Source organism: Pristiophorus japonicus, chromosome 1 (assembly GCF_044704955.1).
Source record: "Pristiophorus japonicus isolate sPriJap1 chromosome 1, sPriJap1.hap1, whole genome shotgun sequence".
Taxonomy (NCBI): Eukaryota; Metazoa; Chordata; class Chondrichthyes; family Pristiophoridae; genus Pristiophorus; species Pristiophorus japonicus.
In genome coordinates, this window is record NC_091977.1 from 80,733,539 (window position 1) to 80,754,159 (window position 20,621).

At 43.9% G+C, this 20,621-nt stretch overlaps 1 protein-coding gene across 2 annotated transcripts in view; it reads left to right on the forward strand.

Annotated features, from left to right (window-relative positions):
• Positions 1-20,621, forward strand: part of glis3 (GLIS family zinc finger 3) — a 938,847-nt gene that overhangs the window by 603,882 nt on the left and 314,344 nt on the right. For both annotated transcript variants that reach the window (XM_070857596.1, XM_070857680.1), the window contains exon 4: positions 18,976-19,137. In XM_070857596.1, coding sequence (XP_070713697.1) covers positions 18,976-19,137 — 162 coding nt within the window. The remainder of the gene's footprint in view (positions 1-18,975; positions 19,138-20,621) is intronic.

Here is a 20,621-nt window from a genome sequence, read left to right on the forward strand (position 1 = left end):
CATGTTTTATGCAGAGCTCCTTCACAGTAAATGAGCCAAAGGTGCGCAACGGAAATGTTACAAGGACACTCTCAAAGCCTCCCTGATAAAGTGTGACATCACCACTGACACCTGGGAGACCCTGGCCGAAGACCGCCCGAGGTGGAGAAAGTGCATCCGGGAGGGCGTTGAGCTCTTCGCGTCTCAACATGAAGAGATCAAGCGCAGGCAGCAGAAGGAGCGCACAGCAAACCGTTCCCCACCCACCCCTTCCCTCGACGAATGTCTGTCTCACCTGTAAAAGAGTCTGTGGCTCTCGTATTAGACTGTTCAGCCACCAAATAACTCACTTTGGGAGTGAAAGCAGGTCTTCCTCGATTCTGAGGGACTGCCTATGATGATGATGATTCAGCAGAGACAAATTTTAACTGTTGGAAGTAAGTGAATCTGATTATAGCTGTTCTGTATATTCACATAATGGGAGATAAAGTAGCTTAACAACTTGTATCAAGTCTCGTCTCATCAAGTGTTTGCTTGGTCTACCTTTGGAGGAATATTAGACAAGGATTCAGTCCTGATAAGAAGGGGTTGCCATTGTTACATCCCTGGGTTATGCTATTGTATCAGTAGATATCGGGCAGTCATCTCCTACAGAAGCAATATTTCTCAGACCACTTAAGGAAGCAACTGATTCCAGTGAACGTGAGAGGGTATCCATGACTCACCTGAATTTGAAACATCAGGTTAACCTACTCATATCCTTATCAGCCATATCCCTCAGCTGATGAATCAGTACTTCTCCATGTTGAACACCATTTGAAAGAAGCACGGAGGGTAGCAAGGGCACAGAACGTAATGTGGGTGAGCTACTTCCAAGTCCATCATCAAGAGCGGCTTGGTAGCACCACTACTGATCGAGCTGGCCAAATCCTGAAGGACATAGTTGCCAGATTGGGCCTGCGATAGGTGGTGAGAGAACCAATATGAGGGAAAAACCTATTTGACCTTGTCCTCACCAATCTACCTGTCGCTGATACATCTGTCCATGACAGCATTGGTAGCAGTGACCACTGCAGTCCTTGTGGAGAAGAAGTCCCATCTTCACACTGAGGATACTCTCCACCATGCAAAATGAGATAGATTCAGAACAGATCTAGCAGCTCAAAACTGTGCCTCCATGAGGCACTGTGGGCAATCAGCAGCAGCAGAATTGTATTTCACACAATCTGTAACCTCATGGCCTGGCATATCCCTCACTTTACCATTACACTCAAGCCAGGGGACCAACTCTGGTTCAATGAGGAGTGTAGAAGAGCATGCCAGGAGCAGTACCAGGCATATCTAAAAATGAAGTGCCAACTTGGTGAAGCTACAACACAGGACTATATACATGCTAAACAGTGGAAACAGTATGCTATAGAAAGGCCTAAGTGATCCCACAACCATCGGATCAGATCAAAGCTCTGCAGTCCTGCCTCATCTGGCCGTGAATGGTAGTAGACAATTAAACAACTAACAGGAAAAGGAGCCTCCATGAACATCCCTATCCTTAGTGATGGCGGAGCCCAGCAAGTGAGTACAAAAGACAATGCTGAACCATCTTCAGCCAGAAGTGCCGAGTGGATGATCCATCTTGGCCTCCGCCTGAGGTCCTGATCATCACAGAAGCCAGTCTTCAGCCAATTCAATTCACACCACGTGATATCAAGAAATGACTGAGCACATGGGATACAACGAAGGCTATGGGCCCCGGCAACATCCCAGCTGCCGTGATGAAGATTGTGCTCCAGAACTAGCCACGCCTCTAGCCAAGCTGTTCCAGTACAGCTACAACACTGGCATCTACATAACAATGTGTAAAATTATCTAGTTATGTCCTGTCCACAAAAAGCAGGACAAATCCAATCCGGCCAATTACCACCCCATCAGTCTACTCTCAATCATCAGCAAAGTGATGGCAGGTGTCGTCAACAGTGCTATCAAGCGACACTTACTCACCAATAACCTGCTCACCGATGCTCAGTTTGGGTTCCACCAGGACCACTCGGCCCCAGACCTCATTACAGCCTTGGTCCAAACATGGACAAAAGAGCTGAATTCCAGAGGTAAGGTGATTGTAACTGCCCTTGACAGGCAGCATTTGACTGAGTGTGGCATCAAGGGGCCCTAGTAAAATTGAAGTCCATGAGAATCAAGGGAAAACTCTCCATAACTAGCACAAAGGAGATCGCTGCAGGAGTTCCTCAGAGCAGTATCCTAGGCCCAACCGTTTTCAGCTGTTTCATCAATGACCTTCCTTCCAGCATAGTTTCAAAAGTGGAGATGTTTGTTGATGATTGCACAGTGTTGATTTCCATTCGCAACTCCTCAGAAAATGAAGCAGTCCACGCCCGAATGCAGCAAGATCTGGATGATATTCAGCCATGGGCTGATAAGTAGCAAGTAATATTCGTGCCACACAAGTGCCAGGCAATAACCATTTCCAACAAGTGAGAGTCTGACCACCGCCCCTTGACATTCAACACAATTACCATCGCTGAATCCCTCACCATCAACATCCTGGGGGGCAGCATTGACCAGAAATTTAACTGGACCAGTCACATAAATACTGTGGCAACAAGAGCAGGACAGAGGCTGGGTATTCTGTGGCGAGTGTCAGGAGTGTGATGGAATACTCTCCACTTGCCTGGATGAGTGCAGCTCCAACTACACCCACGAAGCTCGACACCATCCAGGACAAAGCCTCCCGCTTGATTGGTGGATCCCATCCACCATCTTAAACATTCACTCCCTCCAGCACCGGCGCACCATGGCTGCAGTGTGTACTATCTACAAGATGCATTGCATCAACTCGTCAAGGCTTCTTCGACACCACTTCCCACTTTGTTAGGAAAAATAGAAAAGTAGAGTATTTTCTAAATGACGAGAGATTGGGAAATGTTGGTTTTCAGAGGGGCCTGAGGTAGAAGATTCGTGTCCTTGTACACGAATCATTAAACATTAACATGCATGTATAGCAAGCAATTAAGAAAGCAAATGGTATTTTGGCCTTTATTACAAGAGGATTTGAGTATAAGAGTAAAGACCACTTACTGCAATTATATAGAGCCCTGGTGAGGCCGCACCTGGAGTATTGTGTACAGTTTTGGTCTCCTTACCTAAGGAAGGATGTACTTGCCATAGAAGGAGTGCAACGAAGGTTCACCAGACTGATTCTTGGGATGAGGGGATTGACGTATGAGGAGAGATTGAGTAGACTAGGCCTATATTCTCTAGAGTTTAGAAGAATGAGAGGTGATCTCATTGAAACATACACAATTGTTACAGAGCTTGATAGGGTAGATGCAGGGAAGATGTTTCCTCTGGCTGGGGAGTCGAGAACCAGGGGTCACAGTCTCAGAATAAGGGTCGGCTATTTAGGACTGAAATGAAGAGAAATTTCTTCACTTTAAGGGTGGTGAATCTTTGGAATTCTCTACCCCAGAGGGCTGTGGAGGCTCAGTTATTGAGTTTATTCAAGAGAGAGATCAATATATTTTTGTATATTAAGGGAATCAAGGGATATGGGGATAGTGCAGGAAAGTGGAGTTGAGGTAGAAGATTAGCCATGATCTTATTGAATGGTGGAGCAGGCTCGAGGGGCCCGAATGGCCTACTCCTGCTCCTAATTCTTATGTTCAAACCTGCAACCTCCACCACCTAGAAGTACAAGAGCAGCAGGTGCATGGGAATACCATCAACTTCAAGTTTCCCTCCAAGACATACTCCATCGTGACTTGGAAATATATCGCTGTTCCTTCATCGGCGCTGGATCAAAATCCTAGAACTCCCGAGCAGCACTATGAGAGGACCTTTACCATACGGACTGCAGCAGTTCAAGAAGGTGGCTCACCACCACCTTCTCGAGGGCAATTCGGGATGGGTAATAGATACTGGCCTTCCCAGCGATGCTCAAATCCCATGAACAAATTTTAAAAAATCTTCTACCAGCTTCTTTACCAATGATTCTCCTCAGTTAGCCTCCAGGAGCCATGTGAGATTAGCACAAATGTACTTGCCCTCCTTTTCTTTGGAGAAGTATCTCCCTGGTTCCTTCTCTGTTCTATCCCTCCATTGTGCACCATGTTAATGAGCCAACACAAGGCACCACTAGATCACAGGAGTATGCTTCTTTATTTAGATTTATTGTATATTTTGCATTCTCATTTGTTACTTTTTCCAATCGAATTCAATTGATCTAAATATTACTCACACATCTGATTTTGTTACCTTCCACTTATCCAGAAGGTTTTTCCAATTCTATTAATTGAAACCATTTTCTTTTGTACAATCTGATTACATTTTTAAGAGTAAGTTTATGTTCTTTGTCAATCCTCTACACAAACATTTTGTGCAAATTGGTTTCTTGTCACAACAGTCAGATGTATTTGGATCTTACTTTAAAAGGTCAAGGCAAAAAAAATTCTCTGCTCAAAAATGACAGCAAAAAGCAGCTTGATGTTTTAATCGGTGTTTTCATTGTAAAATGATTCATGAATGTTGTTCTGAGGAAAACATTGTATTGGAGTCTTGGTCAAAGAGGTATAGAAACATCGAAATTTACAGCGCAGAAGGAGGCCATTTCGTCCGAGCGTGTCCGCGCCGGCCGACAAAGAGCCGCACGGCCCTCTGTCAGCAGTCCTGAAGTTTACATATAGAAACCAAGGGCCTAAGTTTCCACATGATTTGCGCCTGATTTTTAGGAGCAACTGGTGGAGAACGGACTATCTTAGAAATCGCAATTCTTCACATTTTTTTTTCTGCAGTTCTAGTCAGGTAGAACAGTTCTACTTTGGAACAGAATTTTTTCTTCAAAAGGGGGCGTGTCCGGCAACTGACGCCTGATTTCAAAGTTTCCACAGTGAAAACGTACTCCAAACTAACTTAGAATGGAGCAAGTGAAGATTTTTGTAGAACTGAAAAAACCTGTTCTACACATTAAAAAATCAGGCGCAGGTTACAAAATAGGTGTCCAGAACGAGGTGGGGGGGCAGGGAGGGGGGGGAAGGGAAGTCATTAAATTCTACAATAAATCCTTATTTATACTTATACAAATATTATACAAATAAATCCAAACTGAATAAACATTTATAAGCAAAGAAAAGATTAAATAAACCATCTTCCTACCTGTGTATGAAAGTGCTTCAGCCAGCCTCACAAGTTTGTTCGTTCATTCCCAACGGCAGGGGGGGAGGAGGAAGACATTCCAGACGGCGGGAGGGAGGGAGGGAGGGAGGTGCGGGCCTGACCGACCGCAGCGGGGGGGTGGGGGGGGGGGGGGGAGGAAGACGTTCCAGACGGTGGGAGGGAGGGAGGGAGGGAGTGCGGGCCCGATCGACCGAACGCAGCGGGGGGGGGGGGGGGGGGGAGGAAGCCGTTCCAGACGGCGGGCGGGAAGGAGACAGTGAGAAGGCTGCAGGAAGCCTCAGTGCTGATCATGGAAGGGCAATGTGGTTTTATTAAAAAATGTTCAAAAATTAAACAGCTACAAAGAACTACAAAAATGGCCGAGTGCCAATGTTTCCTTCACACTGCGCGTGCGCGAACACTCCAACGCGCACGGGCAGGGTAGCCGGCAGGAAAAAAACTAATTTAAATAGTACCCGCCCCTTCCCACTTACAAAATCGGTGCCCCCTGGGCGCCCCGCCAAACAGACAAGGAGCTGCAGGGCTCTCCAGAATCGCGAGTTTTTTTTCCGGCGCCATTTTAGGCGCGAAAAACGGGCGCCCAGCTCGGAGGGGCGCCCGTTTTTTATCGTGTGGAAACTTGGGCCCCATAGAAACTTAGAAAATAGGTGCAGGAGTAGGCCATTCGGCCCTTCAAGCCTGCACCACCATTCAATAAGATCATGGCTGATCATTCACCTCAGTACCCCTTTCCCACTTTCTCTCCATAGCCCTTGATCCCTTTAGCCGTAAGGGCCATATCTAACTCTCTCTTGAATATATCTAATGAACTGGCCTCAACAACTTTCTGCGGTAGGGAATTCCACAGGTTAACAACTCTCTGAGTGAAGAAGTTTCTCCTCATCTCGGTCCTAAATGGCTTACCCCTTATCTTTAGATATAAACATATGAACAATGAACAATGGCGGAAAGGTAAAGAGCACCCAGCCCAACCAGTCTGCCCCACACAACTGCGACACCTTTACACTGAAACAGTCTACACTCCACCCCAACCGGAGCCATGTGATCTCTTGGGAGAGGCAAAAACCAGATAAAAACCCAGGCCAATTTAGGGAAACAAAATCTGGGAAAATTCGTCTCCGATCCATCCAGGCGATCGAAACTTGTTCAGGAGATCACCATGGCCATATTCGATTCCCTGCAATGCTTACCATTATATCTGCGCCAGCCAACAAGAGGTTATCCAGTCTAATCCCAATTATCAGCTCTAGATACGTAACTCTGCAGGTTACGTCACTTTAATTGCCCATCCAACCATCTCTTAAAAGTGGTGAGGGTTTCTGCGTCCTCCACTCTTCCAGGGAGTGAGTTCCAGATCCCCACAACCTTCTGCGTAAAGAAGTCCCCCCCGCCCCTCCCAATCCCCTCTAAACCTTCCACTAACCACCTTAAAACTATGCCCTCTTGTAACAGACCCCTCCACCAATGGAAATAGGCTCTTACTATCCACTATGTCCAGGCCACTCCATATTTTGTACACCTCAATGAGGTCTCCTCTCAACCTCTTCTGTTCCAATGAGAATAAACCCAGCCTATCCAATCTGTCCTCATAACTAAGATTCTCCATTCCAGGCTGCATCCTAGTAAATCTCCTCTGCATTCTCTCTGTACCCTTTCCTTATTAGTCCTCCCATGGTGCATTATTTCACACTTCTCTGAATTAAATTCAATTTGCCACTGCTCTGCCTACCTGACCAGCAGATTAATATCCTTCTGCAGCCCGTGACTTTCCTCTTCATTATCAACCACAGCCAATTTTAGTGTCGTCGGCAAACTTCTTAATCATATTCCCTATAATCAAATCTAAATCGTTGATATATACCACAAAATGCAAGGGACCCAGTACTGAGCCCAGTATGCTTAAGGAGGTTCTTAAAGGAGGAGTGGAGTGGATTAGGAAGGGAATTCCAGAGTGTGGGGGCCTGATGTCTGAAGGCGCAGCCACCAATGGTAGGGCGAAAGGAGGGCAGGATGCAGAAGAGTCAAGAGTCAGAGGGTTTGGTGGGGGTGGCGGGTGGGGAGGGGTTGGTTGCGGTATTGCAAGGCTGGAGACGGTTACAGAGATAGGGAGAGATGAGGCAATTAAAAGGTTTAAATATGAGGATGAGAATTTTAAATCAGAGGTGTTAGGAGACCAGGAACTTCTGTAGGTCAACAAGATCAGAAGTAATGGGTGAGCAGGAATTAGTGCAGGACAGGATATGAGAGACAGAATTGTGATGTTTTCAGAACATGGAGGATGGGAGACCAGCCAGGAGAGCAATGTAATGGATGACGGTTTCAACAACAAACAGGCTGAGGCATGGGCAGAATCGGGCGATGTTTTGGAGGTGGTAGTAGGCTGTCTTTGTGTAGAGATATGGGGTTGGAAGCTCAGCTTGGGGTTGAACAGAATGTCAAGACTGTGAATGGTCTCGTTCATTCTGAGACAGTGACCAGGGAAGAGGATAGAATCAGTGTCAAGGGTATAGAGTTTGTGGTAGGGACTGAAGAAGATGGCTTTGGTTTTCCCAATGTTTAACTGGAGAAGATTGCAACTCATCCAAGTGTGGTAATGCAACTGCTTATGTAAATACAATAAAAGTCACAGGATGTATTGGAGCCATCTTGTAGACTGTGTGTGTTAGTGATCTCGTAAAGAATATATCACATTGGTGACGTAAGACTAGCTGATATTTTTGTTGTGGATGTTCCTGCCAAACAAGAGAAAGACTTTGAGAGGTTCTTTGTTTTGCAGCACAGCTAAATCCAAGGTAAATTACAAGCACACTTGGCTGAATTGAAGAGTCCAGATGGCCGCACCTATCAGAATAATAGGGTCCTTGGGTGAGTTCCATTGCGACCGAGAGACTTCTGGAACATATGTGGAATGACTAGAAATGTTTTTCACCGCGAATAATATTGTGGAAGTCCCCGATGATGAAAACTGTAACCAGGTGGTGTTAGAAAGAAAAAGGGCTATATTATTGACTGAAGCAGGCTCTGAGGTGTATGAAACCCTGAAGAATTTACTTGTTCCCATCAAGCTGAAGGTCACACCACTGACGGAGATTGTGACCAAGTTAGAACAACACCACAATCCTGAGCCCCTGGAAATTGCTGAAAGTTACCATTTTGGAACACGAGATCAATTACATGATGAGAGTATCAGTGAGTACATTGTAGCTTTAAAAAAGCTATCCATTCACTGCCATTTCGAAAATTTTCAGGACCAAGCATTGCGTGGCCGTTTTGTTTGTGGGATGAAAAATGAAGCAATCAGAAAAAAGTTGTTGACAGCTCCTAACTTGACTTTTGATTTAGCTTGTCACACAGCTCGATGGACATGGCCGACCAGTACTCCCAAGAATTTCGTGCCATTTCCAGTCATCAGACAACCGAGGTGAATTGCCTGGAGGTTAAAAGTAAAAGGCAGTTGGACCTCAAGGCCTCAGTAACTGAACAAGGTAACAGCGCATTGAAGTTGTGCTATTGATGTCTGGGACAACACATTGCTCAAAGGTGTCCATATGTGAAGGCAGAGCGTTTCTGCTATAAGAAAACTGGACATCTTGCAAAGGCATGCCAACTGAAGAGTAAACTAATTTCAATGCTTTCAGTAAAAATCACCAGAGACTAAATACCATTGAAGAGAAGCAACAGGTCAAGGAGGTTCTGGAGCTGCATGTCATCAGGAGCACAAGACTATCTGACAGCAATTCACGAAGTATCTTCATCCAAGTAGACGTTGCAGGAACTAGCATACCCATGGAAATCAACACTGGTGCATCCGCGAGCGTGGTAGCAGAATTGCTATATCTCGACAAGTTGAGTGATTTTCCGATGGAGAAATCGACGATAGAGTTTTGAGACTATTCAGGAGATCAAATCACTGTAGCAGGACGTATCACCATACCGATTAAATACAAGGATCAGTTTCAGAGCTTGCCTTTCTTAGTAGCGGCAGGAGGCAAGCCTGCCTTAATAGGTAGAATTTAGTTGGGATCAGTGAAGTTAGATTAGAATGAGATTTTTCGTGTTGAAACGAGATTTGCGTTGAAGGATGATGTCATCAAGCAATATCCGAAGGTGTTCCGTGAAACAGGCAGTCCGATCCAAGACTTCAAGGCGAGTATCAAAGTACAGAAGGACGCAAGACCAGTTTACTACAAGCCATGTCCCATACCATACGCACTCAAGGAGAAAGTTGAGGAAGAATTCAAAAGACTAGAAACTGAGGACATTATCTTTAAGGTAGAAGAAATGTTCTATTTTTCATACATTGATGAGCTGCCAGTCACAGCTGAAGAGATTGGTAGAGCAATCAAGTGTGACCCAGTTATGTAAAAGATGTATGATTACATAACAAATGGCTGGCCAAATCAGGTATCAGAGAAAGTTATTCATCCATACTTAGTTCATAGGAATGAATTAACAGTGGATAAAGATTGTATCATATGGGGTGCAAGAGTAGTTATTCCAAATAAGTTCAGATCCAAATTGTTAGGAGATCTTCATGAGCAGCACCTGAGAATGTGCTTGATCAAGAATTTTGTACGCAGTTACTTATGGTGGCCAGATCTAGACAAAGATATAGGGCTAGATTTTCCACTTTTTTTGCATGCATAACGCCCACTTAACACCCATTTTACCGCTGAAATGACGTATAACGCCCATATATCGCACATTTAGTCACAAAATGAAAACTGAGGACCATTTTGGGGGCACTTATCGCCGAGCATTACTTTCCCCATGTGCGTAACGCCCGGAAAAAATAATACTGCCCGCCCACTTTTTTTGGGCGGAATCATCAGAGTGGGCAAAGTCAATGCCCATAATATCGGCCAGCGTTAGTTTCCGCACAGAATTAACGCTGAGATTCTATAATACCGACTGCCCACTTTATTTTGTCATAAAGATCATATTTGCCAAAACTAATGCCTAGGAAATCGCCAGCGTCACTTTCATCACCTCGCGCACACATCGCCCACAATATCGCTCACCCAAAAAAACGCCCGGCAAAAGGTCAGAGAGATTTAACACTACCGCCCATTTCATATCGCTCACGGTCACGTCCAATTTCAAAAATGGAGACTAGGGGCTTTGAGAATGAGTGACAAGCCGGCGATCTGAAAACCCATTTTTACCGCCCACGCCGGAAATAACGCCCATTTTTGGGCGATCTGCACAAAATTGTAAAATCTAGCTCATAGAGTACATCATTAGTCAGTGTACCACATATCAGTCAGTGAGCACAAAACCACCATTATAGCCATGGAAATGGTCTCCCAGGTTGTGTCAAAGGTTACATCTAGATTTTGCTGAGCTAGAGAGACAACAATTGTTCATTGTGATTGATAGCCATTGATTGCCGCAATTTTGTTCAGAAGAATTTGCACAGTTCATGAGCAGAAATGGTGTGAAACATACCAAGGTTCCACCATACCAACCTACTTCAAATGGTGCAGCAGAACACACAGTACAAATTGTAAAACATGCCATCCATCAAGTAAATGTTGGATCCAAATCCAAAGAAACAGCAGTTGTCGTTGGACCACAAATTGGCCAATTTTCTAATTACTTATCGTAATACTCCTCATACAACTACTGGTAAAACACCAGCAGAGTTGTTGCTCCAAAACGGCAGCCATGAACCAGGTTCTCATTGTTAAAGCCAAACTTGGCACAGTCTGTAGAAGAGAAACAAATAAGACAGAAAGAGAATCATGATAGAGGTAGAGACGTCTGAATTTGAATCAGGTTAGAGTGAAGAACCATCACTATAAATGGTTAAAGTGGTTACCAGGAAGAGTAGTGAAGATATATGGTCCTCGCACATATTTAGTCAAGATGTTTGACCATGGCCAGGTTAGGTTTGTTCACATTGATCATATTTTACCTACAGACATGGAAGGAGTTGAAAGTTGGAATGATTCGATTATTTCTGCTGAGTCAGATAGTCTTGTTACAAGTGGTGTACCAGTAGCAAATCCTACATCAGATGTACCAGAAACAAGTCCAAGAGAAAGTCGGAGTTTAAGTCTGAGTCAGAGTCAGGCAGACCAGCAATCTGAAGTTGCAGAGAGTCAAATGTAGATTAGGGTTGCCCTTGGAGACAAACTCTCCTCAGGCTCAGCCTAGAATGAGTCTAAGTTCGACACCAAGTTTGGAAAGTTCTGTTTGAAAGCGAAGGTATCCTCTTCGAAACAGAAAAACAGTAGTTAAGTTTGATTTGTAAATATGGCTAAATAAGCCCAGATTATCGCCGAGCGCTATTTTCGGCATTTCGCCCATGTTACGCCCAAATGATCGCTCGCCCGAAAAAACGCTCAAGAAAAGCTGCACTCTCCTGACAACCCACCAGTATGGACACTGTTTGTTAATAAAAGACTGCTTCAAGTTGATGGGAGCATTGAAGTAATTTGAAAGTGATTTTAAGGCCGTTTTAGAATCTTGCCAATCATCTAATCACATAGTGGTCAATTTTGAGTTTATATTATGCTTGTTGAGGACAATTTAAGCATTTTGGAAGACAGATTAGGGCATTTATAGTGATTTATAGTAATGGGGCCTGTAATTTCTCAACCAGTATTGATGACTACTCACATGCTGCAGAATAAAGATGGGAGAAGGTTCATTGAAGAGCATTATGTGCCCAATCAAAGAGGTGGCAGACTGCTGAGGAGGAGGAGACCATACACCCAATGCATTTACAGGGATAAGCGATCATGCCTGGACTTGTCCGATAGCACATGCATTAGAAGGCTGCACTTCCGAAAGGAGGTCATCAGTGAGATATACCTGCTCATTAAGGGATATCTGCAGCCGACCAGCATCATCAGGACCGCACTCTCCATTGAGGTTAAGGTTATTGCGGTACTTTCTTTCTGTGCATTGGGCTCCTTTCAGGCCTCAGCTGGCGACATTTGCTGCATCTTTCAGCACGCCACACATTGCTGCATTCGACAGGTGACTGAAGCCCTTTACACACGCAGGATGGACTTTATAAACTTCCCTATGACCAGGGAGGCACAGATTGAGAGGGCTTTGGGGTTCTCGAGAATAGAAAACTTCCCCAAGGTGCAGGGAATAATACACTGAACGCACATCGCCCTGCGAGCACCTTTATAGGATGCAGAGGTTTACAGTAACCGAAAGGGATTTCACTCCCTGAATGTGCAGCTTGTTGTCGACCACAAGCAAATAATCATGGCAGTAAATGCTAATTTTCCAAGGAGCATCCATGATGTGCACATCTTGCATGAGAGCACTGTCTCTGACCTGTTTAACAGTCAGCCACAAGGTCACGGTTGGATACTGGAGGATAGCTGGCTCATGACCCCCCTGCGAAAGACTCAGACAGAAGCTGAGAAGCGCTACAACAAAAGCCATATAGCTACACGCAATATCGTTGAAAAGACAATTGGAGTGCTGAAGCAGCACTTCAGATGCCTGAACCACTCAGGAGGCAACCTACAACACCACCCTGAGCAGGTCACTGAGTTCATTCTGGTTTGTGCATGTTGCATTACCGAGCTATCAGGAGAAAACAATTGCCAGATGGGACTGCTGGTCCACCTCAGGAGAGAGGGGAGGTGGAAGAGGAGGAGGAGGACAAGGACCTCGGGGAGGACAATCAGCCTCGCGATGAACCCATGCGCTGCTGCTGTGGGATGGGGGGGGTGGGCGGGGGTGACGTTGGCAGATTCAATTCAGGGGGCCCAGGAGAAGACGTTTCCAAAGAAACATCTTCCAAGTCAGAAGCAACTGCTTCCTCCTGACTTTCATCTGTCGACGTTGTTGGTGGTATGGCACAATGGGGTGCAGTGCCTTATCCCAAAACCATCGGCTGCCGCATGGCATCGACAGGGTCAGCCATTTGCCGCATTGCGCGCAACCATCTGCCCCATGTCCTCCGAGATTCACGCAGATCGTGTGGCAATGTTGCCAGTCAACCCACCAATCGCTTGGAGGAGCTCTCGACCAAGTTCGACGCTCGCCCTCGACAGAGACACCATGTCCTGGTTCACATCTGCCTGTCGCTGCTCATGCCTACCTCGCCGACCCAACCTCCGCGGGGTCGACGTGGGCACTGAACCACTCGGAGTGCCCTGCTGCAAGCCGCTTGGCCCTGCTTCTTCATCCATTGAGGATGACGTGGCCGCAGGTAGTGCCGATTCATCAACCGGCTCATCATCCTCCTCCTCGGTTGTATCTTCTTCTCCCCTGATCAGCATGATATGCAGCAATTGGGGTGATGCTCCAGGGGCCTCCTGTTGCCCCTGGGGAGCTGGAAAACATAATTGAGGTTAGCAGAAGAGAAGGGGAGACATGAGAATGATTGCGCTGTGCAGGCATATGTACGAGGACCAACACTATTGCAATAAATATGAACAAGAGATGTTACATAAAATTAACATGAAAGTACAGAAGAGTACAGAAACTGTATGCATAACATTACATCATTCATATATTATAATCAAATGGCATTAAATTACTTTAAATTACCATTGGTTTACACGTTACTCACATGGCGCAACAACGGGATCTGCACCACCATGGGTGGCAGAATGATTATGCGCCCCTACAAGGACTGAGACATACTCCTCCAGGTTGGTTAACTGAAAAAGATCTGCAGGCCCTCCTCTGGTTTGCCATTGCTCCACCTGATTCTTAGATAGCTTCTTCTGCAAATGTGACAAGAGCATGGCATAAGCTAATTGCCTAGGTACTATTACGGAAACACACAGATATTGTAATCCACAATTAGTCATCGCACATGTTATTCATCGTTAATGTTATATGCTAATACAATTTGTATGCAAATTAATGCATGGTTATACCATCTACGTTCAGAGAAGAAATTTAATAAGATCGTGGTTAGGAACTAATGTGTGTCACCAACACCCTCGCGTACAATTCCCAGGAAACGCCCCATTCACGGGCCGTGCCATTCGCCGCCTGAGGGGAGGGGGCCGGGTTATTGCAATCGGTGGAGGTCCCCGAGGTGAGAATCAGGACCGCTGTTGAGCTCGGCAATGACAGAACCATGAGGGGAGGGGGCACCGTGTCCCTGGGCTGTGCTCAGAGACCTCCATGTGGCCAGAGCTAATGTCTCAAGTGTCCCAGGGCAGACAGTGAGCCAGGGCAGCTCTCCCCCAGTCCAGACTGGGTCACTGTGTGACTGATAGCAGCCGGAGAGACTCACAGTCTGGGCAAAGCTGAGTGGCTCCCTCAGTGCTTAGTCGTGCTCCCATCTATCCACCAACCTAACCAAAAAGGAGACGGTGCCCAAGTTAAAGAGTTGCTCACAGCACACAAGCAGCGATATAATTTAATAATTCTCCCTCAAAACTAAAGTGGTAGAAGTGCCGAGTGTTTGTGGTCTGTCTGTTTCCAGTCATTCCTTTGGCCTCAATTTTCGATCAAAGCATTTAAATAATAATTAATACTGTCGATTCAGTTTAAGGCATCTCAGCCAGATTATGAATGCACATTTGCATGGAATGGTTCCTGGAGTACCTTCCCTCCAAGGGTTGGAGTCCTGGGCCCTGCTCTCCCAGGGTTAGAGTCCTGGGGGCACAGGTTCTGACTCCAGTCCAAATCTTAACAGGGATGCTACCCAAGATTACCCAGCTTAATTACAGTCCAGCAGATTTACATTCAAATTAATGAATCAGTGCATCATTAAAATTATAAATGTAATAATTTAATACTTACTCTTGCAGATGCCACCAGACTGTTCCAACGCTTGTGACACTGGTTTGGCTCTCTCACGTCATGGGCTGCCGAAGTTTCCACTTCGGCAATGTCCGCCCATATTCGCTGGTATATCCAAGGGGGGCAAGGTTTCCCATGCCCACCCTTGGTTAATTGACCCCATCGAGTCTCCACCTCGTGGACCAGAGCTTTGTTGACTTCATCAGAAAAGGATTTTGCCCTCCTTCTCCCTGCAACCTCCCTAACATCACTCTCTCCTGACTCCTCATGTTCCATCTCCATTGCCTCGATACAACCTTCCTCCTCTCTCTCCCTCCCTTTGTCTGCTGAGCATGCGCAGGTGACCCCTGACCTCCTGAATCGCGGGAAAAGTTAATTGACTGAAAAAAAATACGCATGCGCAGAACAGCCATTGCTATGGACGCAGCCTTGCATGACTGAATACATCGCTACGGCTATCGCCCAAATTAAAAAGGCGATCCTGAAAAATAAAACAACCACAAATGCCGGAAATATCGCCCATTTTTGGGCAATAACGATAATAATGGAAAGTCCAGCCCAATATCTTTTGTATATAACCATGCAAGTTATGTATGATGATTATTTTATTATGATTACTTCTTCAATAAGGAGTGAGAAGTGTAATAGAGCTCCGCTCGTGGATTACTGCTCCATCTAGTAGGATGCAGAAGAGGCGAGAGTCAGAGGAACAGCAAGTTTGGTGTGGGGCAGGGGGCGGTATCGCAAGGCTGGAGGAGGTTACAGAGATAGGGAGAGACGAGGCAATTAAGAGGTTTAAATATGATGACGATAATTTTAAATTGGAGGTGTTAGGAGACAAGGAAGCTCTGTAGGTCAACAAGGACAGAAGTAATGGGTGAGCAGGACTTCGCGCAGGACAGGATATGGGAGACAGAATTGTGATGTTTTCAGAGCATGGAGGATGGGAGACCAGCCAGGAGAGCAATGTAATGGATGAAGGTTTCAGCAACAGATAAGCTGAGGCATGGGCAGAGTCATGCGATGTTACGGAGGTGATAGTAGGCTGTCTTTGTGTAGAGGATATAGGGTTGGAAGCTCAGCTTGGGGTTGAACAGGATGCCAAGGTTGTGAATGGTCTAGTTCATCCTGAGACAGTGACCAGAGAGGAGGATAGAATCAGTGTCAAGGCTTTAGAGTTTGTGGCAGGGACCGAAGAAGATAGCTTTGGTTTTCCCAATGTTTAACTGGAGAAGATTGCAACTCATCCAAGACTGGTTGCTGTAATATAGAGCTCCACCTAGTGGACTACTGTAGGCCATCTTGTAGACTGTGTGTGTTAGTGATGTTGTAAAGAATATGTCATAGTTGCCGAACAACCAGTCTGACAGCTGAAAGGCAATGGAGAGTTTAAGATAGGTGGTGGAAAGGTAGAGCTGGACGTCTTTAGCAAGCATGTTTGTGGATGATGCCATCAATGGGCAACATGTATCTGAGGAAGACCAAACTGCAAACCCTGATCTCAATACTGAATAAAAAGCTTGGCAAGATAATGACTGTATTCAATAAATGCCTCCCTTGTTGCTCAAGCTTTAATAGATTCTTTGCCATTTTGTTCATCAACTTGGTGAACACTAAAAATGGTTGCAATTCAATTCTAAAATTTGCTATGTTGGCCACGAATTTGTTGGAACGGGGCATCTAATGGCATGCCCCATTAGTTAAACTTTTTCCCACACTATTCAGCTTGAAAAATATCTGTACTGCAAATTGCTGGACGTGTGAGCTGATGACTGCGCAGCAAGGGCAACGGGACATCGGGGACCTTGGTGAATGATGGGATCAACAGTCTATCTCCTTAACCAATGTTATTTGACAAGGTGCCACATCAAAGGTTATTGCACAAGATAAAAGTTCACGGGGTTGGGGGTAATGTATTAGCATGGATAGAGGCTTGGCTAACTAACAGAAAACAGAGAGTCGGGATAAATGGTTCATTCTCTAGTTGGCAACCAGTAACTAGTGGGGTGCCGCAGGGATCAGTGCTGGGACCCCAACTATTTACAATTTATATTAACGACATGGAAGAAGGGACTGAGTGTAACGTAGCCAAGTTTGCTGACAATACCAAGATGGGAGGAAAAGTAGTGTGTGAGGAGGACACAAAAAATCTGCAAAAGGTGATAGACAGGCTAAGTGAGTGGGCAAAAAGTTGGCAGATGGAGTATAATGTTGGAAAGTGTGAGGTCATGCACTTTGGCAGAAAAAAATCGAGAGCAAGTTATTATTTAAATGGAGAAAGATTGCAAAGTGCTGCAGTACAGCGGGACCTGGGGGTACTTGTGCATGCAACACGATAGTATGCAAGTCCAGCAAATGATCAGGAAGGCCAATGGATTCTTGGCCTTTATTTTAAAGGGGATGGAGTATAAAAGCAGGGAAGTCTTACTACAGCTATATAAGGTATTGGTGAGGCCACACCTGGAATACTGCATGCAGTTTTGGTTTCCATATTTACGAAAGGATATACTTGCTTTGGAGGCAGTTCAGAGAAGGTTCACTAGGTTGATTCCAGAGATGAGGGGGTTGACTTATGAGGAAAGGTTGAGTAGTTTTGGCCTCTACTCATTGGAATTCAAAAGAATGAGGGGTGATCTTATCGAAACCTATAAGATTATGAGGGGGCTTGACAAGGTGAATGCAAAAAGGATGTTTCCACTGATGGGGGAGATTAGAACTAGAGGGCATGATCTTAAAATAAGGGGCCGCCCATTTAAAACTGAGATGAGGAGAAATTTCTTCTCAGAGGGTTGTAAATCTATGGAATTCGCTGCCTCTGAGAGCTGTGAAAGCTGGGACATTGAGTAAATCTAAGACAGAAATAGGCAGTTTCTTAAATGATAAGGGGATAAGGGGTTATGGGGAGTGGGCAGGGAAGTGGAGCTGATTCCATGATACAATCAGCCATGAACTTATTGAATGGTGGAACAGGCTCGAGGGGCCGTATGGCCTACCCCTGTTCCTATTTCTTATGTTCTTATTTAAGGATTGAGAAAGAAGCAGAGGAACAGCGGAGAAAGAAATAGGTGGAATAGAGTCAAATCAAGTACAGAAAGAAAAATAAAGAGAATAAAAGAAAGATTGGTTTAAGAGAGAGCAAAAGACAAAGGAAAAGTAATTTAAAAAAATGTAATTTTAAATTTTATACTTTTTAAATCTTTATGGATAATTCACTACCTGAAGGAATCCGCAGTTTCAATCATTCCCTTTCTAGGCCAGATGGGTTGATTGGCAATGCATTAACAATTAACACATTGTTAAAAGGGCACTTTTGCTATTAAGTACCAGAATTAACTTTCTGTGGCAAGTTTAATGGGCAACGATGAAAATTCAGCAAGTTCTTAAAAATAACGGTGACTTTAATGTTGAGATACCATTTGTGCGAAGCAAACGGTCGAGAGATGTAAATCGACAGCAAGTTCTGGAGATGCACATCTTACGGCATATCTGAACTTGCTGGCCGATTTTCACAATAATGGCGTACGTCATCAACATGCAGTTATTTTTCCATCACAATCCAGCCCATTGCTAAATATCCCTCTGAATAAAGTTAAATATTTCTGGTATGGACGGTATGAGAATTAGCCTTTTTTATTATAACCAGGCTTCTTTAGATACTGGTTATCTATAGATTGGTTGCAATTATTAAGAGTAAACGACAGGTTTAAAAAAGTCCGAAGTAATCAAATTGATGGTCAATATATTCAGTAATATTGCCATGATTTTGGTATTATTTTTAACAAGACAACTCAGATATTCACCTTAAAAAAGCAATTGAAACCAAAATACTTATTGTGGAAAGTGTGAAGTGATACATAGAAATACTACAAATATTGAAATCGGAAATAAAATGTAAAATGTTGGAAATGCACAACAGGTCCGTCACCATCTAAAAAGAAAAGATAGATTAATGTATTGCATGTGACCATCATCAGAATTGAAATTGAAAGTTGTTGAACGGATGTATTTCCTGATAGAAATTTGTATCGTATCCTTTCTTCTAACAACTGTTTCTCAAATCTCTTCCTGTAGTTTGAAAGCTGTAATAAGGCTTTTTCGAGACTGGAAAATCTCAAGATTCACCTACGAAGTCATACAGGGGAAAAACCTTACCTTTGTCAGCATCCAGGCTGCCAAAAAGCCTTTAGCAACTCAAGTGACCGCGCCAAACACCAGAGAACACATCTAGATACAGTAAGAGTCTCTAATTCAGAAATCAGCACTCTGTATTGTTAAGAAATAAAATCTTTCAAACTTTATGATAAATAGTTGTAATCTAGTTCAAAAAATAATCCTGTCATCACATTTCTGGTTTTGCCTCTTAATTTATTCTTGAACCTCTTCATAATCATAATGTGCTATCTAAAATGCAGCAATACGAACACATGCAAGGCCCAGAAAAAGTGTTACTTTTATTGTAATTCCTGTTGCTTATTGTCCAAGAAATAAAATATCCCTATGGTATAAAATGCTTTCATGTTCTTTAATATTTTATTAAATATTACATGGGAATAATTTTAAGATTATGTAACAGATAGCACATTGAATATTTTAACCTTATTTGCTGCTACAAATACCCTAAGTAATTGGTAACAGTTAATTATTTTCATGTGTTCTTATGTCAGTTCAGACTTATTCAAATAAATCATTTAAACTTGTTTAACCTTTGGCTTTTCATGTGAGTTGAACACATTAAGAGAATTTCCTCTCATCCCATTCAGTCCCTGCTGGAGAAGAGACAAAATTCCAGAAACTCGGTTGAAAATATAGCAGACAAGCACCTTAATGTTCATATGAGATTTTTCTGTCTGCCATTTAAAAAAAAATTAGTTATGCATGTGTTAAAATAGTGTAATGAGGAATTCCATACAAATGTTCTAATTGTTCAATCACTAATGTCAGCAACAGTAATTTCTAGACAATATTCCCAAATGTAACAGAACACAAAACAAAGAGCTGAAGCAGCCCTTAGGGTTCTGATACTGCTCAAATATCCAGAAAGGTGAAGATGGACCCAGTTTATCTGAGTCCAATTCTTTGCTCATTATGGAATTCATGCACTTTCCTTATTCACTAATGTAAACTATTGAGGTCTGGGCGCATAATCTCCAATGAAAGTTTTCATCTCTTTCATTAATGTTATCAGTTCTAGTAATAATTAAGAGCACAAAAACACAAAAAGTTCTTTTAGCCGACCTGACTTGCCCTTGTCATTTGCGTCTATATTTAGAACATGCATTGACTATTTTCACTTCTCATCTCCTTGGTGTGAACTTCAGTGCAGATCAGCCTACAATATAGAGACATCTGACATCTTTACACCGGCATCACTGACAAGAAAAATATGTAAGAAAATTGTAGAAACTCCAAAGTACAATAAAGGGATTATTTTATTCAATTGGTGCTGGCTGCCAGTAGAGTTAAATGTAGACATACATAGAAGTTACAACACTGAAACAGGCCATTCAGCTCAATCAGTTCATGTCAGCATTTACCCTCCATATGATCAAGTAGCCCTAATCACATTTACCCATCCTGTACCCTTTTGCTTCATTCATCTATCCATTCTGATCTTGAATATCGCCTTAGTTTCTGCCTCAACCACTAACCCTGGAAGCGAATTCCACAGCCTCACAACACTCTGTGTAAAGAAGTTGCTCTTACTCTCTATTCTATAT